Source organism: Oryctolagus cuniculus, chromosome 5 (genome assembly GCF_051225735.1).
Source record: "Oryctolagus cuniculus isolate XC-2025 breed Fujian yellow rabbit chromosome 5, ASM5122573v1, whole genome shotgun sequence".
NCBI classification, from domain to species: Eukaryota; Metazoa; Chordata; class Mammalia; order Lagomorpha; family Leporidae; genus Oryctolagus; species Oryctolagus cuniculus.
Window position 1 is genome coordinate 39,851,632 of NC_142871.1, and position 26,492 is coordinate 39,878,123.

At 38.3% G+C, this 26,492-nt stretch overlaps 1 protein-coding gene across 1 annotated transcript in view; it reads right to left on the reverse strand.

Moving 5' to 3' along the window:
* The window catches only part of LAMA2 (laminin subunit alpha 2), a 705,005-nt gene that overhangs the window by 189,967 nt on the left and 488,546 nt on the right, over positions 1-26,492 (reverse strand). The window contains exons 34-36 of the mRNA XM_089333528.1: positions 21,258-21,382; positions 13,297-13,383; positions 7,503-7,696 (exon numbers count right to left, since the gene is read on the reverse strand). Of these exons, the coding sequence (XP_089189654.1) occupies positions 7,503-7,696; positions 13,297-13,383; positions 21,258-21,382 (406 nt within the window). The remainder of the gene's footprint in view (positions 1-7,502; positions 7,697-13,296; positions 13,384-21,257; positions 21,383-26,492) is intronic.

The following is a 26,492-nucleotide window of genomic DNA, read 5'->3' on the forward strand; positions in this document are numbered from 1 at the left end:
TTTTATTTTACATGACTAAATGTTTCTGAGGCTTCACCTATAAAAATGTCAGGATAAATTTGTGTCTAATATTAGCAAATGCAGTACTAAATTCAGATCATTATAGCTGGACCCACATAAAGGGCCTATCATGCAGCCGATATTATGGATCTTTCTGTTAGCAATTAGTACAAAAAGTTGCATTGCTACCAGAATTCCCCATGCATCATGACCACTGGCTCACTCTCACACAAGATTCACACACAGCAGACAAACCCAAGAAGCGAAAGCTGAAGTGAGTACATTCTGTGTTTTTGGAAAGGCCAAGCTTCTTAACCACTTTAGGTAAAGACACAAAAATTATCTGCTCTAGTCAAACACAAAAGGTGACTAAATATACATTTTATAAAATTTACATATTATTGTCCATGTTTTAAATTAACCTTTCTAGATGAAAACCTCTGGTAGGCTCCCAGATCAGGATTTTGTATTTCTCTTGTCCATTTCAACAAGTAGCTTTTAGAATATCACTTTTTAACATTATTAAAAGGGATTTAGTTATCCTGTATTATCTGTCAATAAATATCTTGAAATAAAAACTGATTTCATAATTTTTAACCCATTATTTTTTTATATTTTTAAAGGGAAAGGTATTCTCTAGGGTTTAGTTGAGGATAATAAATTTGTTCTTGTATTAAGTTATGATATATATGTACATATAAAATATGAAAAGTTCAATATGGCTTAAGTGCAGCTCTTCAACAATCATGTGGAAATCCTGTAAGTTCTAGAACCATAATGAGCGAACAGCTTTCGTCTATACAACATTTATTACATGGCAGGCAGTGTATTGTTTTGCTATCATCTCATCTAATGTCCACAGTGGTTCTATGAGGTAAGGACTATTAATAATCTCATTTACACACCAGAAAAATAGTCACAATCATGGTATTTATGAATCTGTAAGTAATGCATATGAAGAACTTAAAGACAAATATAAGGTTGTCGTAAAAGCTGAGTTGTTTCCTGTGACTTGAAGAGCCTAAGACAAAGAAAATATTTCATCAGAAACCATTGAGCTGTACAAAGCATCATGCCTTTGGGGAAAAAAATGTGTCCCTAACAAAAATTCTGACAGTAATATTAGAATTTACCGGTATCTATTATGCTTAGATGTTTCACATATACATACGGAGTATTTTATTTCTATGTTACAGATTATAAAATGAGGTTCAGAAAAGTTAGAAGGTCTTCAAAAATTCATGGAAAATGCATATTATGAATAAATTAGGCACAGACTTCAACATTTTTTTCCTCCTAAATAATCGTATCTTTTAATTCTATTTTTTCCCAAAGCTTTTTTGAAGTACCCTCCTACGGGGCAAGCTAGGACTCAAACTTTGCACAGCTATCTCAGAAGAGCAAGCTTTCTTGTCTGTTTCAGGGGTGCCACAGGGAAAGGAAAGGTTAGACTGCCTCACTTACAAGACTTCCAACTTTAAGGTCATGCAACTCTATTGCTCAAGATTAATCAAAGTAGAGCTTACTCTTATAATAAAGCTCTACTGAAAATGAAGGGAATGGTGATCAACCTTCTCTATGTGACAGTTCAACTGTGCAAATCCTTAAACTGCTAACAGAACAGCTTACTCAACGTGATGGGCCCGCCAGAGACTGATGCTTAATAACTAGAAAAAATAGGTAGAATCAGAGTGACAGTTGCTGTCACATACATCGTTGGCCTGGACCAATGCTAAGAAGGTTGACAACAGGAAATTCAAGCATCTTTTATTAATAAAACAGATGAGCAGAAGGTGCAAAGAAGGTGAAGGGAAGTTGTTTCAACAGACTGCCTAACACCTGGATTTGAACAACGTGCTATGGATTAGAGTTCTGGAACACCACAGCGGACATATTGGCCTATGAACAGAAAATTACACAGGGACTAAGTTGGGGGTAGAGAAAGGATGGAAATTAAGGAGCTAGAATGAAGGGTGATCTGATGTCCACTAACAAACTCATAGATCAGTAAATAGCCTCTGATGACCAACGGATGTTTTTCCATCACCTTTAGAACAGAAAATCCTGTGTCGTTTACAGTACATTGTACTATTTTGTTCCTGCACTTGTGCACAGGGAGCAGTAACATCCATCTGTAAACACCATTGATTATGAGTGATCAACAGTGTTCTAGTGAAAACAAGGGCCTCTGGTGGGAACCAGTTCTTAAAAACAATAATCTTGATTTTTGTCTCTGCAGATCGATATCAAAGACACTTTATGACCACTTTTGCAAAATGGGCAAGCAAAGCAAATTTTAAATAAATTGTGACTACCAATAATAATACTAATACATCCAAAGTACTTCATATGCAATGATCAAAAATAAAACACATCAACATGATATCTATAAGATGCTGTTTCAGGTACATTGTATGGAGTAAAATCTTGCCAGCAGTTACTAACTTCAGTTTCTGTTTTGTACAAGAATAATATATTTTACAATGTCATTCATGATCTATTTTAAACATGACATGAGTTGTTCTGTGTTAACTATGAGTCTGAAGACATCAGGATATTGGGGTCAGTGGTGTGGTACAGCAGGTTAGACCTCTGGTTCAAGTACTGGCTGTTCAAGTACTAACTGTTTCACTTAGGATCCAGCTCCCTGAAAATGTGCTTGGGAAAGCAGCCCAAGTGCTGTACCCCTATGTGGGAAACCCAGATGGAGTTTCAGGTTCCTGGCTTCACCCTGGCCTAGCTCTGGCCATTGTGGTCATTTGGAGAGTGAACCAGCAGATGCAAAACCTTTCCCTCCCTCCCTCTCTCTAACTCTGCCAAATAAATAAGTAAATCTTTTAAAACACAGGAGATGAACTAATTCAATTTTGCATTTCACAATACAAACATTTAATATTAAATAAATAATGGTTCTCCTGCTCAGGAAGGGGAGATGGTTTTGTTCTCATTTTATAAGACGACAGGGCACTGATGAATGAGGGTTGAAAGAGGCAAACAGATAGTATAACCTAAGTTACTAAATAGAAATCCTGTTTGGAAAAAGCCAATAAAATATCTATTCAGAATTTATCCACATACATAAAGGAAACAACACACCATAGAGCTATCCCAAAGAATTCCTTTCAGTTTTTAAAAAGCCATGAAGTTTATCTGAGCACATGACCAGTGTGTCTTTTCTCCTGCATAGAGGATGGGGAATACTTGATAATCTCCGACAAATAGGAATCTACCACAAATACCACAGTCTTTTCAAACTTAGGGAAAGAGTCTCAATGGCTGAGGGAAGAAGATGTCCTCATTGACCTTATATAGATTATTAAATCCTCCATTTTACATTTTTTTTTTTTTTTGACAGGCAGAGTGGACAGTGAGAGAGAGAGACAGAGAATGGTCTTCCTTTTTGCCGTTGGTTCACCCTCCAATGGCCGCCGCGGCCAGCGCACCGCACTGATCCGAAGCCAGGAGCCAGGTACTTCCTGGTCTCCCATGGGGTGCAGGGCCCAAGCACTTGGGCCATCCTCCACTGCACTCCCGGGCCATAGCAGAGAGCTGGCCTGGAAGAGGGGCAACCGGGACAGAATCCGGCGCCCTGACCGGGACTAGAACCCGGTGTGCCGGCACCGCAAGGCGGAGGATTAGCCTGTTGAGCCGCGGCGCCGGCCTTCCATTTTACATTTTAAGCCCACTTTATCTTCAATTATCATCGAGGTAAAGTGGGCTCCAAGCCAAGAAGAAACAAATGAATGAAGGACTGAATTCATAAGCATTGAAGATACTGGGTAAACCATGCTGACTTCATTTTGTAGTGATAGCCAACATAGAGATAAAAGAAATAAGACCCACAAGGCAGACTTAGGTTCAAATCATAGCTCTGTTGAAAATTCACCCTGAGAAAGTGACTTAACAAACTAAATTTTTAAAAAAATTCACCCTGTGGAGATAATAATTCACATGATATTTCACGAGTTTTTAAAAAATACTGCATATAAAGTGCTTAACATAGTGCCTTGCAAATGGTCAACTTCAGTCAGGGCAAGCCTTGGAAAAATGATTCTTATGATAAAGTCTCATGTGGTATTGGAAATTTTCTGGAATGCCCAGAATCTTAAGATGGATGCATTGCTTAGCTATGCTCAGGCACCAACTCTGCTTGGTGAAGTTGGTAACCTTGGTAGGGCCGAATTTGTCTAAATATGAGACTCTGGTCTCTAAATATTTGCTTACAGAGACAGATCATTTTGTAAATGCACTATGGTTGTCATGGAAACATCACCTTTAAAAGACCCGTGGAAAATTCTGTTTTGAATCCAATAGATGCCTGAAGTCCTCATTGGCAATTTTCCTTGGCAATTATCTCTTTCTTAGGAACTTAGTGGTCTAAGGGGGGCTCCTCAATGACTTCTGTATTTATATTACCCAGTCTCTTCAGAATGTGATATCATTTGTTAAATATCAGCTCACTCTAAATTTATAGTGAGTGCATATGTGTAGATTCTTCCCAACAACATGCAGCACACTTGAGATAACATAATGACCACTGCTAAGTCATGGATGCTGTGGGCCACATTTAAATTGATTCCTAGAGAATTAACTAAAGAGAACAAAATTAACTCTTGTGCAACACATGCTAGTAAATTCTCTGACCGGTAACTTATTTCTCTCTAATGGGAGAAACCTCCTCTTTTCTATAACCAGCATCAAAACCACTTCTCTCACTACCTGTACAGCCTTCCACCAAAGCCAGGCTGCCTTCCCCAACTGCTACCCTTGAGCCTTATAAAATTCCACTGAGATCACATGCGAGTAAACAGGCCTTGTAGATCAAACACGTCCATTCTTTCTCTCTTGCGCTCATTTAGCTTAAGGATACAGAAATATCGTACAAAGGGAATCGAGAATAAATCAGAATTATGTCCCTGCTTGTGCCTTGCTGCATCATGTCAATTTGAAATTCAAAGTGGAAACTGGGGCCTGGCAAAGATCACTCTAACCATACCACAGATCCAGTTTTCTAAGACCAGGGAAATTTTAAAAGATGCGAAAAGAAGAAAAGTCTAAAGAAGCTTCATGTAACAATTCTTTGAGTTAATTTAATACAGGGTAGAGGAAACATTCCTAGAAGTAAGTGGAAATCAATACAATTTAAGAGTAGTACAAGGACATTTAACACAGCATAACTAGACACATTTTAGACAAAAAGGGGTCTAGATATCAAAAAGAATCCCAAATAACACTTCTATTGTAGAAGAAAAATCACTATCATTAAGTCCTTCAGAAGAACACTAACATGTCCAGCACACAGCAACTAAACTGAATAATACCATGTGCGGTGCCTGCAAATACAGTGATGTGCTGCAAGCAAAATGATGTTGTGGTCAAGGATGGGTGGCACGCACAACAGTGGTCCCATAAGAATCTACTGCCTGGGAAGGCAGCAGTCCTCTTGGTTTATACAGGTGCACTGTATGATGTTCACACAGGGACAAAATCTCCTAACAACGTATTTCTCAGAAGGCATAGCTGTCGTTAAGCAATGTATGACTACATTTCCCTATGGAACAGGAATAACACAAATAACCATTGAAAGGCTATAACATAATAACTGAAGACTGGCACTTTCTTGCAGATGGGGAATGTGGAGATTAGGGATCCACAGATGTGACAGAGACAAAGTCTTCATATGAAAAATTTACTTAAAATGTACATATAGTTTTGCCTATCAACAAATAAAGTACTTAAAATTGCTGTAGAGGAGCCATAATGCCAATTCTCCTTAAAATAAATAATCTCATCATCCTATCTTTTCCAGATTTTAACTGGAAAAGAAAAAATTGACTAATTTTTGTGCTATACCTTAAACATTATCTTTATGTTTTAGAAGTTTACTTCTGGGGACCAGCTCCGCGGAGCAGTAGGTTAATCCTCCGCCTGTGAAGTCGGCATCCCATATGGGCACCGGTTCTAGTCCTGGCTGCCCCTCTTCAAATTCAGCTCTCTGCAATGTCCTGGGAAAGCAGTAGAAGATGGTCCAAGTCCTTGGGCCCCTGCACCTGCATGGGAGACCAGGAAGAATCACCTGGCTCCTGGCTTCAGATCAGCGCAGCTCCGGCCGTTGTGGCCATCTGGGGAGTGAACCAATGGAAGGAAGACCTTTCTCTCTGTCTCTCCCTCTCACTCTGTAACTCTCTCTCGCAAATAAATAAATATTTTTTTTTAAAAGAAGAAGTTTACTTCTGGATAATAAATTAAATTGATTATGTGTAATCCAAGAATTGTTCAAATTAGTGCTTATGTTAAAATTAGCTATATATGATCTCTATTTTAAAATATATCCATGTTAATAATTTAACCTGAAAGCAATATTATGGAATACTTTGGTGGTTTGCTACTTTAATTATCATTAAAACATCCCATTATATTTGGTAAAAGTGAGTACTTACAGAACAGTAATTAAATATTGTAAGTATAAATATGACATGTTTTCTATCTTCCCCCTTATTTTTACTTTAAAGGTATTTTCATTAAAGATGGTTAAAATACAAAGAAAAGCATTGAAGACTTATCTTCCCAAACATACCCAGTTTTTCCTTTTTTGCACAAGTTTAAATCCAGACTTAGCATTTGAGGTAACCCTTATAAAAGGAGAGCACAAACATTCCTCTAATTAAAATGCTATTAAGATTCAGACACACAGAAGATGTTAAAACAAGAACTATTTGGCATGCATAAATACATTAAAATAGGTAAATGTTGAAATAAAAGGGGCTAAAGTAAATTTCCATAAGCAAAAAAATACCAAAATATAACTCTCCCTCCTCAAATAAACCTATTTAGATTAGAAGTGATATAAGATCCAAGAATTTTATTTAACTACTGATTTCTAGGTGGCATTGCTGACTCCAAAGAGAGATGGCGTGTGTGTGCATGCCAACAGCTCTCTACTTACTGTGCATGGGAGTAGAAATACTCAAGTTTATTGCTACTGCTTCTAGGATTTGTAGTTGAAGAGAAAGTGATAAAGTGGCATGCCCATGGATTTCTGTTAAAGCCAGGAAAAGAAAAGTCAGTGGTAATTCAAGGCTTAAAGTGTCTGTCCAGCCGATTAGAGATTGGGGAGGATTCTAAAAAGTTTAATATACGTGGATCTTTAATCTGTCACAAAGGCAAGGCCAACTTTAGCAAAACTGCAAACCCTGGGATAGACAAAAAAAAATAAAAATAAAATCTGCCTGCAGGAGCTTTGTTGCAGGTCCTCGCTGCACTGACTAAACCAGGCTGAGGATTTTCTCAGCTGTTCTTGGCTCTGCGGGATGGAGACAAGAACCGTAGGCAAACAGCAGAAGGTGGATAGATAATGTCAGCAAGAATGAGAAGTAGCACCAACTACTGCAAAAAAAAAAAAAAAGAGAGAGAGAGAGAGAGAGAGAAAGTCTTTGTCATTGCAAACGAGACAGAAAGGGAAGTAAGGCCACTGGAAGTAACAGCTAAGTTAGTATACGTACAAACACACTCCGTGCTCTCGCGGGCATGCCAGTGCTCACAGCCGTCACACTTCCTGCCTGTGGCTCCAGGGCGGCACGTGCACAGTCCTGTGACGGGGTCACAGGGCACAGGCAGTGAGCCATAGGGGTCACACTCACATTCTTGGCAGGAGCCTCCGGGGCTGCTGGGACTGCCAGTGTAGCCAGGGGCACACCTGGGTTGAAACAATGACAAAACACAGGAGGTTAAAAGCAAGTCATGTGGGGATTCCAAATCAATCCCATGAAGGCTGCATGTACCAATATCATCTTACTAAAGTGATCAGTTTAAGTTCATAATTGATCATAAAGATAGGATTAAGTGTCAAAAGGATCACATAAACAAGACTAGTGTCTGCTAATACTAACTGATAGAATTAAAAAGGAGAGAACGATCCAACATGGGAAGCGGGATACACAGCAAACTCGAATGGCAGATACCCTAAACGGTAGTCTGGCCTCAGAATCAGCCCTTAAGGCACTCGGATCTGGCTAAAAAGCCCATGAGAGTTTCTCAGGCATGGAAAGCCAAGACACAGAGGCAAACAAAATGACCTAAATGAAAGATCTCTGTGAGTGAGATCCCAGTAGAAAGAACGGGCCATCAGAGGAGGAGGTACCTTTCTCTGAAGGGAGAAGAGAACTTCCACTTTGACTATGACCTTGTCTAAATAAGATTGATGTCCGCGAACTCAAAAGGCTTTCCATAGCCTTGGCAACTCATGACAAGAGCCTAGGGCGATTACTGATGCCATAAACAAGAGTGTCAATTGTTAAGTCAACAACAGGAGTCACTGTGCACTTACTCCTCATGTAGGATCCCTGTCCTTAATGTGTTGTACAATGTGAATTGATGCTATAACTAGTATTCAAACAGTATTTTACACTTTATGTTTCTGTGTGGGTGCAAACTGCTTAAATCTTTACTTAATATATACTAAATTGATCTTCTGTATATAAAGATAATTGAAAATGAATCTTAATGAAGAATGGGATGGGAGAGGGAGTAGGAGATAGGATGGTTGTGGGTGGGAGGGAGGTTATTGGGGGGAAAAGCTGCTATAATCCAAAAGCTGTACTTTGGAAATTTATATTTATTAAAGTTAAAAAAAAGCAAGTCATATGTTCAAGTTGTTGCATGTGTGTGTTTTGATTTAAATGACAGAGAACCTATTAGGAGATTATTGATCAGGGGTCAGCAAAATTATTCTACAAAAAGGTCAGATGGTAAATATTAGGCTTTGAAGACCAAGATGCTAAATCGACTTAATACAGTGAGAGAAAAATAGGGTTTCATATACTTTCAATGATGGAATTCAATATATCATCATAATAATGGAACCGAAACTATTGTGCAATAGTGAGAAGAATGAGTTTATTTTTGAGGTATCAAATTTTATTTAATTGGGGTTAAGATTTAGTGCTTCCTTTCCGCAAATGATCATCCATGTCTAATTACATCAATGGCTATTAGCCAATGTTAAGGGCCACTCATAGGCAGACAGTGGGCCCAACTTGGCCTGCACAGCATAGCTGCCCCATTACTGCTCTAAATTATAAACTTTTAAGAAGTTCTCCCTCTAAATATTAAAGATGAATAAAGTTATATACTGACTCCTATGTTTTCTAACCTTATGCATGTTAGAAACCAAAATAACCAAATTATATAACCCATTTGTTTTACTAATGAGGGAAAAAGAGGCATGTTAAATGACAATTAACTAATGAGATTTTGTACTTAATTCTGTTAGTCTTTCTTTTCTACCACATCAAGACAGATTTTTTAAAAATTGTGTCTGCATCAAAGTAGACTAGTATTATGAAACTAAAATACATATTGTAGATTTGAGAATCAGAGAGGCAACCCAGCTGGATTAATCCCAAATGGGATCCACTTAGGGACTCTCCTGGCCACTCGTGTATTTCTGCACCCAAGTGTACACCACTATGGGTTACACTACTGGAAGGCCTTAACTACAAAATGCTGGTGGGGCCATACGTTTTGGTTTGTCCAGGACAATCCCAGATTATCTGTTGTCCTGGTTGAATTATTAAAAACACTTCCTGTCCCTCACTGGAATACCCTAGCTTGGACAAGAAATCACACATGTGGTCAATGTAAATATAACCAACTGTTAGAATTTTTGCCCTGCATATAATTATAGGAGGAAGTTGAAAGAAGTGATAGAGCATTGGAGCCAAATGTCATAAATAGTAATCTGATCATGTTTTTAAAAACTTTTAATTTGTATTTATTTATTCATCTGAAATGGAGAATGAGAGCGAGAAAGAGAGAAATTCCCATCTGTTGGTTCACTCCCCTAATATTCACAAAAGTTGGGATTGGGCCAGTTGTAGCTAGGAGCTGGGAAAGAAACCTTGGTCCCCCATAGGGTGGTCTGAACCTCACTACAAGAGCCATCACTTGCCGCCTCCCAGAGCACACATTAGTAGCAAGCTAGAATCAGGAACAGATCCAGGATTCAAACCCAGGTACTCTGGCATCGGACATGGGCATCCTAGTGGTGTCATAGGCACTGTGCCAAACGCCCACCCCTCAGACTTCCACAGTGGATTGGGACTGAGGGGAAATTGCATGGTTGAGGGTCAAAGTGAATTTATCTTGTGCTGAAAGCAAAGCAGGAAGAAAACTTATGGAAAATCAGGTTTTTACATACATGTATGGGCTTGGTTTTCTTTCCTAAATAGCATGACAAATGCTCAAGGCATTATTTAAGTAAGGGCAGGTGTGTGGCCCAGTGGTGCTCTGGGCATGCTCACAGCAGAGTATGTTGGTTTTATTCCAGCTTCCTGTAAATGTAGGCCTTGGGTGGGGGGAGTGGCTCCAATTGTTGGGATCCTCCTAAACGCATCTTTGCATTTGTGGAGTGACCCACTGAATAGGAGCAGTGAATAGCATTGATCTCTCCCCTTTTTCCTCACTCTCTCTTTCTCTTTCTGCCTGTAGCCACCTGCCTCTCTGTAGCTATCAAATACAATAAATTCAAAGAAGACCTAAATTATTTCCTAACAGTTGCCAGGTAAAATAATTATATTCTAAGCAAGTTAAGATTAATTAAATGCTCAAAGAGTTTATTATAAAAATAATGAAGATAAAGTATGAGAGCGGCTTCAACATGACAGGGACATGCAAGAAACTTAGGCAGTTTTAGGCCAGAGCTGCTGAGTTCAGGCTGGTCAGAAGGTGATTTAAATGATTTACAGAGCTGTCAGAAGTGGAACAAATTTATCTGGAAGGTCACAATAAAAATGTATCCAAGACCTTTGGTTTAATTAGGATGAAGAAAAGCATTGGTTCAGGGAAATTTAACTAGATCATTTATGTTAGTGAAGATGGATGTGAAGCTGTAGCAACATTTGAGAACTGCAAAAACTATTCAAACCACTCACGTTTGATAGGGTATAAACTTGCTCATCTATAAGCTATAGGAACTGTCAGCTCTTACTGATTAAACATTAATGGATGCTAAAAAATAAATTTTTTGTAATCACTTTTTAATGCAATAATTGTCATTTCTGCATATCATTTCAGTATTTCCTATACACATGCTTTTGTAGATAGTTGTGACTCCAGCTTATAAATATATTATAAAACGTTTTGTTCATAAATTACTGAAGATGATCCTGTTGGCACACAGATCCTTGCAGTCATTATTCTATTGGCATTTATGAGAGCATGAAATAAATATTAGCCTAAGCATAAATAGCAAAGCACACTGGTGGGCATATATATATCTCCAAATTATATGCTTATCTTCAAAACAAATGAAAATAATTTTGGGTTTTCTATTGCATTGGGTTGCTTAATTGCTGCTAAATTTGTGTTGGCATGGAAATTGTGAATGCATATATATAAGCAGTGGATATTGTATTTAGAGTTACCACTTAGAAATTATATTTGGAAATACATCTTACAGACTTATAAACTGCACTGGAATTTATAAAACTTAGGTATCATTACTCAGTTATTTTCTTATTGGCCTTATTAATTTACTCACTATTGGTTATATAAAAGAAGATTCTTATGTGTGTGATGGTATCTCTTAATATCAACATTAGTTAATATTTGCAAAGAGTCACAATTTAAGAAAGTGTTCCTAGGAGAATCCAGCAAGGGACTGAATGAAACAGGACACTAAAAAGGAAGATTCGAAGCAAAGCTGTGATTACAGGTGATGTCCTAGTCTCAGTCTGATCCTGTGGAAAGTTCTGGGGTGCAAATGGCATTTCAAAATTCGTCTTGTTTGGAGGCAAAGGAGCTGACTTTGTGTTGGCACACTAACGACACACTGGCTGCGGGTTACCAACAGAAGGTGAGGAAAATCTCAGGCCTTTTTGTGCCTCCTGTTGGGGAGGAGCTTGCCCTGTAGGTGCCTCAACAGAGCACCAAGGATGTCCTTTAACCACTTGATTGTCATATTAAATAAAGCATCAGCTATTTTTTATGTCAAGGATGGGAAACAGGGGGCCAGTTAAGTTGGTGAAGCTAAGGGAAGCCCACAGATCTTGGTAAAACTTGAGTTATACTGCTATCAATTATGCTAAAATTATTGTGGATGTGTGTTATGGTTTGGATATGATTTGTTCCCTGGAACTCACACAGGAGTTTAATTCCCATAGTCTTACAATAATAGTATTAAGGGGGCAGATATGAAATCAAAGTATGGTGTTAAGAGATGGGATTTTGGGAGAATGATGGGATGAGATTAGGTTTTCTAAGTGGTGCCTTGCCTTTGAGTCACTGTGCTTTTATAAGGAAAGGGAGAAAAACCATAGACATAGATTCACATGCACACCTGCCATAGAAACAGAGTCCTTGAGAGAGCCTACACCACAGCTGTTCAGATCTTGAATTACCAGCACCTTAAGTCAAAATAAACTTCTTTTCTTTATAAAGTTAGAGTACCTAAGATATTTCATTAATAGTAACAAAAATCTCATCAATATAACGTGTAATGTTCATTAAGTTTAGTTACTCTCTGTGATGGTAGATGTATCTAACAAGTACTAAAAGTAGTAGAGACAAGTTTGAAGATCCAAGATATTGACCTTACAAAAAATTATGTACCTGGAAGATCTTACTTACCAGAGAGTATGTTTTTTTGCCTTAATTTACCATCTGTGTTACACTTAGAATTTAATTTTAGAAATTAGTTCAATTTAGCTATATATATATTTTATAAGGTTTTATAAGAAATATGATGAGATGTATTTAGATAATATTGTGTGCCTACTGAAATGGAAACCTAAATAAGAAACATTTTATTGTTTGCTTATACTAATTAAAATTTGCTTGATACCACTTATATTTTGAATTTTGTATACAATTGCCAGTGTAGGGCCATAGTGCTCAGAACATTAATGTGCATGCACTATTGGCTAGGCAATGTTTCCCAGTGATCTCAAATGAGAAATACATGGTCAACTTTTAGGACTGGTAACTACTAAAAAAACTTCTGAAAATTAATTTATTTGTTCTTATAAAATGGTAAGGGCCTATCTACATCTCTATCTATTCTAAAATATCAACTAGGTAACTTTAAAATAAGGTAGAATCTTTGAGAAAATTTAAACAAGATGAGAGTAAACAACTTGCTTTGGAGAACGTCTAAAGATACAAAAGGCAGTTTTGAAGCCATCTCATCTACTAGAGACGACGGAAGTAATGAAATTACTAAACGACTAGTTTTCTATTTGGACCCTTTCGTACATGATCCCGATGTTTCATCACTCTCTGGATCGTGATAGCTCGTACCTTTCACAGTACTGGCCTTCATAGCCCCGAGGACAAGCAGTGCAGCGGTAATCATCAAGGCCTTCCATGACACAAGAAGGGCTGAAACTGAATCAACATCAACAGATTATAAACATAGTTTAATCCATTTATTTTATACAGTTAAACACATCTATCCATTATAAAGGTGACTACGACATTCTATCAGGTGGTGAAAAATGCTCTACTTGTAATTACTGCTGAAGATCTTATTGTAGAGTATTACAATGAAATGTTATTAATAGTAGTCAACAGCTAAATGTTGATTTTGATGAATCAACAATGCCTTATATTTTTAATAATTTAATAATTATATAACAGCCATAAAATGTTAAACATGTAGCAAAAGGGTCCTATTGCTTATTATTAATCAAAAGAAAATATTATTAGATTTTCTGCACATTTGCCCGATAGTAAAATAGGTATTACTGAATATATGTCACATTAAAAAAAGGCACAAAAGCTATATAATTTGTTTCTGAAACCCTAGTCCAAATTGCCACTGACATTTCAACACAAGGTGTGAATAAATGTTTTGCTTAGAATAAAAAAGCACCTTTTCTAATTTGTATTCAGATTTCAAACTCCATTTTGTTTTAGGCACAAATTAATAAGATTTAATATAGGAAAGAAAAAACAGAAAGCGTTCTACATAAAAAATGAATCTTTTCTATTTTATGGTCTTTTCTAATAATTAGATCTTCTATAACTCGCGCTATGTTTTTACTCCAGCGCCAGTAGGTAACAGCCATCCTGTCTTCCTCCAGGATTTTTGATTTTCCAACTCTAGGAAAGAAAGATTTGACAGCTAAACTACATTAACATGAAGCTTTGAATTGTTAACAAACGCTTGGCAAATGTAAGTAATGTTGTATCACCACTGGATAAAACTTCATATTGCTCTGGAAACTGAGGATCAGAGCGTTTTAAAACGGTAACCCTGCAAACACTATTTTTTCTTTTGCTTACCTGCTAAATAAATAAATAGACACTGGAAAACAACAAAATGCATGGGCTGGGGCCACAACTCCTTTTAGAGCCTACTTTAAGGTTTTCCAGTGCATCAAATCAATAGTATAGGATGAGTGATAAACTGTAACCTTTTCCAAATACGGAAACAAACTGATCTAATACTCACAAACTCATTATCCAACCAATTTACGTTTTGCCTTCCCCAAAATAGACCCACACAGGCATAATTGACACATTCTTTCAAGTTTTTAGCTCCTTAGTTCAAAGCTTGCTGCTGAGTACATCTGCTCACACACATGGACACACGACTCACATACATATATAGGCACCAGAAACAGATTTGAGACATTTGAAGTATCACTGAAGACAGCCTGCATGATGAAGTTGCATCCTTCTACAGTAAAATAATAAAGTGGCAAGAAATGTAGTACTAAATAATAAATTTTGAAAAATATCTGAAAGTACTGCAGAGGCATGTACTTGGAGAGTTGATGGACACTTTTTAAAGTAATGATACTGCAGTTGATTATATTTTTTCCTTAAGCCACATGAAAGGGTTTCTGGTGTAGGAAGAAAAAGTCACATTGTGCTTGAAGTTAGAGTGAATTTGTTTGGCTCACCCAACTCCTTCCTCTGCTCTCATTCTTTGCAAGTCTGTAGTCCATCTTTCTCCTATGTTGCTCTTGGTGAGCTTTTTTTTTTTTTTTTTCACATTTCCCAGTGGTACCTAATTCTTTTTTTTTTTTAAAGTTTTATTTTATTTATTTGAAAGGCAGAGTTACACAGAGAGAGGGAGACAGAGAGAGATATCTTCCATCTGCTGGTTCACTCCCCAGATGGCTGCAACAAGGGCTGGGCCAGAAGGAATCAGTAGTTTCCTCCACTTTTTGGGCCATCTTCCTCTGCTTTCTCAGGCCATTAGTAGGGAACTAGATTGGAAGTGGAGCAGCAGGGACTCAAACTAGTGCCTTACAGGATGCTGGCATGACTGTATGCCATAATGCTGGCATCTGTGGTGTCTAATTCTAAACTCTCCTCAACAGAAGTTTTGAAATTACATTCTGTTCTCTGGGCCATAGGCCATGGGTACTAGAGATCAACTTGCTTCCTGCAGCTAAGTTTCTAGTTTTAGTCCCTATTTGTGGATTGTTACTACTCAGTTTCCTGTGCCGTATTGATGTCATGTCATTGATCTCTTGAGGTACTGCACAGTTGTTTTCAGATTTCTCCTCTTCTCAACTCTTCTTCAAATGACTTAACTCAATCTTAAGGAGTTTCAGCGTTCTGTCTAGTCTACTAGATCTAAAACTGCATTCCCCCTCCAGACATACACCTGACTTTTCTATAAAACTTTCCCTATCTGTGAACATCTCTATGCTCCCATTTGCTTAATCAAAAGCCATGGAGTCAGCTCTGTCATCTATTTTTCTCTCCCACTCCGTATATACAAGGATACTACAAAAAGTTCCTGGAAAATATGAATTCTCTTTTAATTCCATTTTCATAAACTTTTTGAAGCACCCTCATATTCTGTTTGCAAATACCACTGGGGGATCCATTGGTAACATCACTGCATTATCCTAGACCAAGCCACCTTTTGAAAGACTGTTAGTTTTCAGGGCATTTAGATACCCATTGGAGCTTTGCTGACTTCATTTTGTGCCATCCTCTACCTCATTCACTCTGCTTTGGCAACCCTGGTCTTTTTTACTGTGCCAAGCATGAACTAAGCATGGACTGGTCTCTGGGCCAGTGCGCCTGCTGCTCTTCTACTGGGCTGTTCTGCCTGCAGACATCGACATATTTACTCCATACTTCATCCAGGTCTTTGCACAAGGCTCATCTGTTTGACGAGACCACTTGCCACCCTACAAGTAACTAAAATGACACTCTGGTGTCCCCAAGGATGCTTTGCCTTTTCCTGGCAGTACTTCCCACCACCCAATATTACATGATACATCTATTTGTTTATTGTTCTTACACATGGAAAATGCAAGCTCTGGGAAAGGAGGGAAGGTGGACTGTTTTGCTCACTTATATATTCCAAGCATGCAGAACCATTGCTGGTATTGAGTTGGACACTCATGAAATACTTGTTCAATAAAGGAAAAAATAAAATGCTATCTCTACCTTCCAGGAATTTACGATTCTGTGTGAGAGACAAATATGTACAAAAATAAGACTTGATACTTATTTTTATATCTTATTCAGCATGTTGTGGAGGAATACACAATTTCTTTTTTGTTGTTCGTAAAGATTTTTTTATTTATTTGAAAGTCAGAGTTACAGAGAGAGAGGTAGAGACAGAGAGAGAATCTTCCATTTGCTAGTTCACTCCCCAGATTGGCCACAATAGCCAGGGCTGGGCCATACCTAAGCTTTATCGAGATCTCCCACATCGGTGGCAGGATTCCAAATGCTTGGGTCATCTTCTACTGCTTTTCTCAAACCATTAGCAGGGAGCTGTATCAAAAGTGTAGCAACCGGGACATGAATCAGGACCCATATGGGGTGCTAGAGAGAGAGGTAGTGGCTTAACCAGCTATGCCACAACATTGCTTTTAGTAAGAGTTCAATTTTTGAAGGGAGGTTTGATTGAAATAAAGATATGAGATCGAATGTGTTAGTAGTATAAAAAAAGTACAAAAGACATGCTGTGCTATGGAAAGATTTTACAGTGGAGGTGGAATCTGAACTGGGCCTTTAAAAATAGACTGGATTGGGGCTGGTGCTGTGACTTGACAGGTTAAGCCATCGCCTGAAATGCCAGCATCCCATATTGGCATTGGTTTGAGCCCAGTTCCTCCTCTTCTGATCTAGCTCCCTAATAATGGCTTGAGAAAGCAGTGGAAAATGGCCCAAGGTCTTGAACCCCTGCACCCATGTGGGAGACCCAGAGGAAGCTCCTGGCTTCAGCTTGGCCCAGCCCCAGCTGTTGTGACCATTTAGGGGAGTGAACTAGTGGATGGAAGATTTCTCTCTCTTAATCTTTCCCTCTCTGAAACTCTGCCTTTCAATGGCTCTCACAAGGATTGTCTTGGGAATAGCAGGAGTGAAGCCTGCTGAGCACAGAGGGAGAAGAGCAAACCACTCCAGTCTTGGCATCGTGCAGAGGGCAGTGCAGGGCACCAAGCCTAGGAAGGAGTGAGATGGCAGAGGGCTCCTTGTGTTCCACTAAGCACCTCTCCCTGGGAGGAGGACTAATGCCCCTGTAGGTGTGCGAATGGTGCTGCTCTGTCACAACCCTGAAAACCTGACCACATTTCTTTTGCTACTCAATAATGAAGATGTGAGCTACTGCTGTGGCAATGAGTTAGGGTCCCTCACATCTTCCTTCCTCTTCATCTCTCACGGATGGCACAGATTGGAGTCACTAAAAGGAGTTCTCTCCGCTTCCTCAATTTGTGTCTCAGAACCCATTCTTACTTCTCTGGAAGAAGTTCCTCTTCGTTGCCCCGATTGGCTTCTGCGCTTCCCATTTTAACCCCTCTCTTCTCATCGTGCTCAGGCCTCTGCTTCATTAATAAGCCCAGTATGCTGAAGGACCTAGGTGGCCAAATGACTGGGCTATGGAAATAACTGAGTGGGTTTTGACTAAATTTCTTTCGAAAAATATGAGATAATAAAATGAAGAAATGGTATAGGATATAGTAAGTATGTTTTCACATATATACATACAAGTTTTTGTGTACTGATGTAAGAAAAGTATTTCTTGGGGCTGGCGCTGTGGCGTAGCAGGTGAAGCCAACACCTGCGGCACCGGCATTCCATATGGGCACCAGTTCGAGTCCCAGCTGCTCCACTTCCAATCCAGCTCTCTGCTATGGCCTGGGAAAGCAGTGGAAGATGGCCCAAGTCCTTGGGCCCCTGCACCGGTGTGGGAAACCCGGAAGAAGCTCCTGGCTTGTGGCTTCAGATTGGCGTAGTTCCAGCCGTTGCTGCCAAATGGGGAGTGAACCAGCAGATGGAAGATTTCTCTCTCTATACCTCTCCTTCTCTCTCTGTATAACTCTGACTTTCAAATAAATAAAGAAATCTCTAAAAAGAAGTATTTCTTAAGGCGGTATAATCGGAAAATTTGAAAGCTGCTGAACCAGTCCCTTACTTTTGATATTTTGATCAAATGAATAAGATATACTTAAACTATAAAAATCATATAAAACAAAAATAATAGTTTTAGGGGTCAGTGCTGTGGTACAGCGGGTTAACACCCTGGCCTGAAGCGCTAGCATCCCATATAGGCACCAGTTCTAGTCTCGGCTGCTCCTCTTCCCATCCAGCTCTCTTCTATGGGAAAACAGTAAAGGATGGCCCAAGTCCTTGGGCCCCTGCACCCACGTGGGACACTGGAGGAAGCTTCAAGCTCCTGGCTCCTGGCTTCAGATCAGCTCAGCTTCAGCTGTTGCAGCCAATTGAGAGTGAACCAGCGGATGGAAGACTCTCTGCCTCTCCTCTCTCTGTGTAACTCTGACTTTCAAATAAATAAACAACTCTTTAAAAAAATAGTTTTATTGATCTTATTAACCAATCAAGGTAGTTTTCTTTTATTCTTGAAATTTTGTGGAACCGTGACTCAAACCTTTGTAACTTGGCTACTACTTCCACTATTGCTTGTCAAATTTCATCCGAGACCCTCCTGGTCAATGGCTACCATATTGGTCAGACTGCCCTTGAGAGAAGCAGTAGCTGGTACATGTTCACAGCTGTTCCTCTCTCTCCCTTGGAATTGGGGACCAGGCTGCCTGAGTTCCTGAGTGCTCTGTCTTTTCTCTCTTGCTTTCTTCACATGAGGAATGCTGTCTTCTTTTCCTGTGCTCCCTTTGGGTAACATGTGCCTGGGAAATCTTACCCAATTTTAATTCATTAGCATAGCTCTTCCCTCCCTTGCTCCTTCAATTCTCCTACTTCCATTTCCTGAAGCTATTTGCATATATCCATCCCATCAATTCGGACCTATTTGAAGCATAGTTTGTCTTTCTTCTATAGCAGCTCACTCCTGGTTTCTCTGTTGCAGTGAATGGCACCACCATTTTGGAGGGCAAGCTGGCTAAAAATTTCAATCTCCAACTCCTGCCTAGACTCCGACCCCTCACATCTAATTATCAGTGCCGTTCAGCTGTGCTCAACAATGTTCTCACATTCCTCTCCTTGTCTCCATTCTCGTTACTATTACCCACCTTTGGCTTCTAATTATCTCTTGCCTAGGCTAGTTTGCTGGCCTTTTAATTGGTCTCTTTGCTTTTCTTCTTTGCATGTTTCAATTTACTACACTCAATTCTATCATAATAGCCTTCTTGAAGAGTGGCTTTGAGCATATTAACTTTTTTTTTAAATAAAAACTTGAAGTGTTTCATTATTACAATGAAAATTAAGAAGTAGTTTCCTAGACAGGTATCCCAGGATTACTACAACATGGCCTCTATTCTCCCATTCATTTTCACCTTCAATTCAGAATTTCTATCTGAATTCCATGCTCCAAAGTCTATTACTAACATGCTTGAATTCTGTGTTTCCTAAGTCTTTGGTCATGTGATTTCCAACTATCTTTACCAGTCAAAATCCTTCAATTCCCTGCTTGAGAACTATTAGATGCACCGCTACCTACTACTACTTTTAATATATTCTTGAAGTTCAAAATTAAGTGTCACATATTGTGCCTTTGAACTCTTTATATTTTAGTTGACTTAAGACTCATGCTTTATAGTGAACTTCTCCAAGAAGTGGCATGCTTCTCTTGTATACCTATTGTAGCTTTTATTATATTGTACCCAATAAGCAACGATCCACAATTACTGATATTTTTCTAACTTAAGTGGCTTACATTTTAATTAGCAATATTAATATCCTTTTGTTTAAGTCTGGGCATCATGCAGATATTGGGGAAAAGAAGATGAAAATATTTTTTTCTACATATCTACTGTTTGTGCTTGAATAACAATAAGATCATGTATAATATCCAACTCATCTAAAAATTCATATTTTATATCCTATAAAAGGCTTGTGATTACAGATTAAAAAAAAGAGGCACTTTCAGAGGAGAGACAGGCAATCTACCAAAAAATATTTTGAGAATGTATACAAAGCCAGAGATGAAGTAGAAAAATAAGTAGGCACAGGTGGACAGATCACTGTCAGAACTGCTCCATGCCTCTTGTATAATCAAAATAAGGTGTCCAGAATCCTAATTCTGAACAAACTGTCACACATTCTTTTCAAAGGCTAATTCTTTGAGAAAAACTACTCTACCAGAAAGAGATTGAAGCCCATAAATCACTTAACAGAAAGTGTAGATAGTCTTAGCACAGAGGTAAGTGAAAACACCCAGGCATTTTCATCAATATATAAAGCAGTACAGAATGTTCAGACGGCACTGAAATAAGTTATTCCAGCTTTTGTTTCCCCTTTTGGCTATGTTTCCATGGTACCAAGCTCAGACCATCTTTCCCGAAAGGGGGCTGTGATTCTGGGAAATACTCTTTTTGGAGCATAACAACCAGTCACCCTGCTTTAATTTTGCTATTTTTCAATTGTCTTCTTGATAATTATTTCCCAGTCTTGAGCTAAACATATGAAATGAATGGAAACAGCCACAAAAGTGATATAATATGCACCCAAACAGTCCTTCATAGCTGAATTTATGGTAAAACTGTATGAAAACATTAGACCTGCATATATATAACTTGCGTATACTTGTATATATATCATTCATTTTATAAACATCTTATGTAAATAGTGGTATTTACATTTTAATTAGCAAGTACTACTTACTGGGGACAGGATTTTAAAGGAAAAATGCACCATAGAGTATTATACATTGAATTTTGTTGTGTTTTTATATTACTATAAAAAACACTGTCTTAAATTGAAATTTTTGTCTACATGGGTGAAAAAATGGCCCAATCTTAGACAGCCCATGTGCTAGACAGATGGCATTACTGATTGGGAAGTATGGGTATATTTTTCAATCTTACTTGTTGCTGGAAGAAATCAGAGGGCAGGCACATTGCTGACAGTCATTTGGCAATCCCTTGACAATTCCATAGTATCCAAGAGCACATCGCTCACAGAAATCACCAGCAGTGTGATGCTGACAGTTCTGTAAAGGAGAGGGGAGAAAAGGTTTGCTTTTAATTTAGTGAGGGATTTTATGTAATTTATCATACAATTCCCCACAGTTAGCGAGGAGACACACACACACACACACACACACACACACACACACACACTCTTAATCAGTGACAGAGTGCTTGGCTTTTAATATAAATAATTTTAGAGAGGCTGCTTCAGTTCAGAAACTAATCTCATGCTGTTGAAGCTATAATGACAAGTTTCTATTCTCTTTTCCCTGCACAGATCTCGGCGTAAATTTTGCTTTTACTTTTAGGGAACAGACTTGGACAATCTTTAAATTTTGTATCACCTGTCCATTTATATTTCGTTTCATCTCAGGTTTTAGCTTTATGAGGTGCTAGAAAAAAATGCAGAAAATCTCAGAACCTTATGTGTGCTCACAGGTGGGACGTTTGAAGCCAAACTAAGGTGGAAAGCAAAAAACGTCTAATGTGGCAATAGGAGCTGAAATATAAGTCTAGTTAAGAATGTTACTCACAAATTTCTTGCCAAATCTTGGTGGTTCTTTGTAAGTATAGAAGACACAGTACAAAATAGCCATCTAAAGTGAGTATCTTCCTTTTTACACTTGCATAATGAGAGCCATTAGGGTGATACGCCTAAGACATTTTTATAAGGATATAGTAACAGCTTTAGAACAGTATGTAGTTTTGAAATTAAAATTTCCATGAAGTAGAAGCATATTTAACACAAAGAAACCATTTATGAATTGACTTAGGAAGGCACTGAATTAGGCACTGAGACAATCAAGTTAGAGAAAAAAGGTGAAATACTTACTCTCTAGGAAGATATTACCTCTTTGAGCAACAAGAAAACAAATCAAAACTCAACAAATAATGAACATGGCAGCAACAACACAATATCAAATATTCTTTAGTGGAAGTGTGGCACTTGATTTTGGGAGTCGAGAAAAAGAAATATCAGAGTTCTTTCAAAAGTTCGTGGAGGGGCCGGTGCTGTGGCATAGTGGGTAAAGCTGCCACCTGCAGTGCTGGCATCCAGTGTGGGCGCCAGTTCAAGACTTGGCTGCTCCACTTCCAATCCAGCTCTCTGCTATGGACTGGGAAAGCAGTAGAAGATGGCTTAAGTCCTTAGGCCTCTGCACCCGCGTGGGAGACCCGGAAGAAGCTCCTGGCTCCTGGCTTTGGATCGGCGCAGCTCCGGCCAATGTGGCCATCTGGAGTGTGAACCAGAGGATGGAAGACCTCTCTCTTTTCTCTCTCCCTCTCTCTCTGCCTCTCCTTCTCTCTGTGTAACTCTTTCAAGTAAATAAATAAATCTTTAAAAAAAAAAGTTCATGGAAAAAGAAATTAAGTTATTTTGATATAAAGATATTTTGAAATCCATGCACAGATTTTTTTAAAAAATAATACTTGTTTTTCCATAAACTTTTTGGAGATCTCATTATACAAGGAATTAGAAGTGAATTTTAGCTTCATTTTATAAGATTGTGGGTGGTAAAAATAACAGTTTACTTCTTATAAACAACATCAAAGAACATTTGGAAACACACAGCCAGTAACAAAATAGAGGTACATTGAAGTGACCTGATGAACTTGACCTGAGCCAAATAGCTATCTGCAGGGTCTGTATTGAACTAGGAGGACAACCCATATTCTGGACTCTGTTTCACTCAATCTATCAAAAAAGAAGGTGTTTAGTTTTCATGTCTTCTACTGGGCCAACAATCTTTAGTATGGGATATGCCAGCTTTCACTACACATGGTAACTGAAGTGAAATCCACCACAGATATTACCATTGTTGTGGAATTTTAAAATATTAGAACTTCTGGTTATTTGTGAGCATTTTTGCTGTTCTCTGCCATGAAAGCACAACACTGCCACCATGAACTTCAGACCACTAGCTTTCCATATTTCCAGTGACATATTAACCCATTGTGAGTCACTTGGAGATGGATGTCGTGGCTATGCAAAACGGATCTGATTTTCTAATATGACAGGGCACAGATCTCAACTCTTCCATGTTCCGCTTCTCTCCCAGCAGATAAAGCAAAGAAAGCCCTCATCTGGCATTCTCTATTTCCTACCAAACAAGGTACTTTTTTGCCTGGCTTATCTTTCATCTCTGTGACACATATTTCTGGGAAGTGATGTTTTGTCCTTTGTTTAGAGCTACGTTCCTAGTAAACCGGTTTCCCCATCTCCTGCCTCCCCATTTCTCTCCTTCCATTGACTCTCCATTCTCTCCTTCTTGACTGTTTATTCCAATTCATATTTGAAGTTAGCCAAGCCTTTCCTATCTTAAGAATACCTGTGGGTTCTCAAGTGCTTTGACAACCTCTACTTTTGCTAAGCTTTTGAAAAGCATTGTTTACATTTCTGGTTTCTACTTCTTTACCCGCCATACGTTCTTTAAACAGGCTTCTGATTTTTCCACCGAAGCTTAATTTCAGGCTCATCCATAAAATCTTTGTTGCTAACTCAAAATTTACTGACAATAATCAGTTCTCATTATAGGTGAATTTTCTGTAGCAATTGATATTTCTGTTCACTCTTTCTTTACAATGTTCTCTTAATACTGTTCCTCTATGGTTACTTTTTTTTTCCTTGATGAATTCTAAATTCTCTTTCTCCTGGGCAAGATTAATGTCCTTTATTCTAACATTGGGTCTCATCTCTTTCTTTGGCGCTATACATTGTACTGGGTGATTTCGTCCAATATTATGAACTTATTACTAGGATGCTAAAAATTCATTACTTTATATATTCAACCTGTACATCATTAATGAGTTCTACACTTGGATTTCTAGTTGCTTCTTGGATAGACCTTATGACATGATGCAAAGGCACCTTGAATTTTAGGTGCCGAAAATAAAGCTCATCTCTCTTTCAACCTGATAATAATGTGGTATTTCCCATTTCATTTGAGGTCACTGTAATTCACTCAACTGCCCAGATCAGCAATCTACAGGCCTCTCTTATCCCATGTATCTATTTAATCACTTGGTCCATGGTTCTATAACTCTATGCATATTTAAAAAATTTTTCAGTATAAAAGAGATTTATTGGGGGGAAGTTAGTGAGGATGAGAGAAAAGAAGAGATAGAAAGAACCTTCAGACTGGTGTGTGGGTCTGGTCCCCATGAAAGGGAGTGGAAAGGGAGCTGTGTTTCCTGCGGTTCCAGCATCCTGACCAGGCTGATGGGGGAGTCCTAGAGCCACTTTTGCCTGCTTGGGGAGCCACACATAAGATTTATTTTTATTTCTTTCAAAGGCAGAATGATGAGTGTTGGGGGGTAGCTGAGGGGAAGACAGAAACAGAAAGTGTTCTTTAATCCCCTGATTCATTCCTCAAATGGCTGCAACAGCCATGGCTTGGCCAGACTAAAGCCAAGAGCCTAGATCTTTATCCAGCTCTCCCACATGGGAGGCAAGGGCCAAGTACTTGGAGCGTCTTCTGCTGCTTTCCCAGGCATATTAGCAGGGAGCTGGATCAGAAGCTGAGCAGCACCTGGCGCTCAGATAAGGGTGCTGGTGTTATAGGCAGTGACTTAACCTCCTGCACCACAATGTCGGTCCCACCTTATTGCTTTCTTTTTGGTATTATTTTTATCTGACAACTGTCATCTTTTATATGAACTATTAGAATATTTTGTTAGCCAAAGATTTCAGAATTTGCTCCTCAGTCCTTGTTCCACACTGTTATCAGTGATCAACCTAAAGAACCTATCAAATCATTCCCTTTTCTTGCTTGAAAACGTACATTAGTCTTCTGTTGTCGAGGGGATAAAGTCACAAACTTCCTTATGTGGCAAGAAAGACTGGCTTTATCTGCTCCGTTGACCTCTCCAGCTTCCAGCAAATGAAACCACTGTTCCATCTGTACACTATACAAGTGCACCATTGGAACTTCTTAAATCATGCAATTTTCTCTCTCACTTTTGGAACTTTTCATTTGTAAATCCATTATTCTGGAATGTTTTTCCTCCTTTTACCTGACTACCACCTATTCATTTCAGCTCTTATTTTAAATCTCATTTTTTCCAGTAAACACTCCCTGATGCCCTAAGTCTGATTTAAATGCTTCTTCTGTCTCAACACAGTGAATGAACCATAGTAGGTGCTTGATGACTACTTTGAAGGACTGGCTAAATGAACACACGTTCCAGGCAGTGTAAAGAAAGCGGTCAGACTTTCTAAAGTGAAAAAGACTACATTTCAATTCTAGTTACAAAAGAAAACTGATTAAGGGGCAAAATGATTGGTCATGTTTTGGTACTGATTTAAGTAGCACACATCTCTCATATTCAACTATGCAAAGGAATGCACCATACTTTATCAATGAAAGAGTCATTTCATATTTGAGAGTAGCATTGGCGCCAAGATAAAATAATTGTCTATGAATACCAGTCTCAAATCATTCTGCAAAATGCCAAATGATGAATAAATATTAACTGGGGAATGTTTTAAGAACATATTTTATAGTCACAGAAATGAATGCATGCCAAAAAAAATTACATGCGATCTTTAACAATAATTTTCTTCACTTTGCTTTTGTGATAAAATCAGTGTATAATGAATATTTTGTTTAATATAAATGTAACATTAATAACTGAGGCAAAATACCAAGATAATGATGATTATGACAAAAATATAGAGATACAAGTATATGGTTTTGTTTCTTTGATATCTGCAACTTTATACAGTTTTTTCCCTGAGCAAGCAAATATTTTCAGTTTCTCTGGACAGTCAATCTTTCACAGGGCTGCTGACATACTCAACTCGGCTAAGTGAACCAAATGTCCTGGTTAGGTCCACAAACACAACACATAAATCATGATGCTATTTTTGAAACTAGTTAACATAGCCCTTTCATATGACTTTCTTGTCTGCTTTGAAATAATGTACATATTTTCTCTTCTATAGAAACTAGCCTTTATGAAGTATTTTATGTTTTAGAAGCATGAGAACTTTGTATTTTAAAGTGTAATTATCTTTCCAATAATTCAGTAAAATATGAGATTTGTAAATTTTTTGCATATTATAAAATTGATGGTGTATTTCTTCTACTTAATTCAAATGAATACAACATTATTATTATAGTATCTAAGACC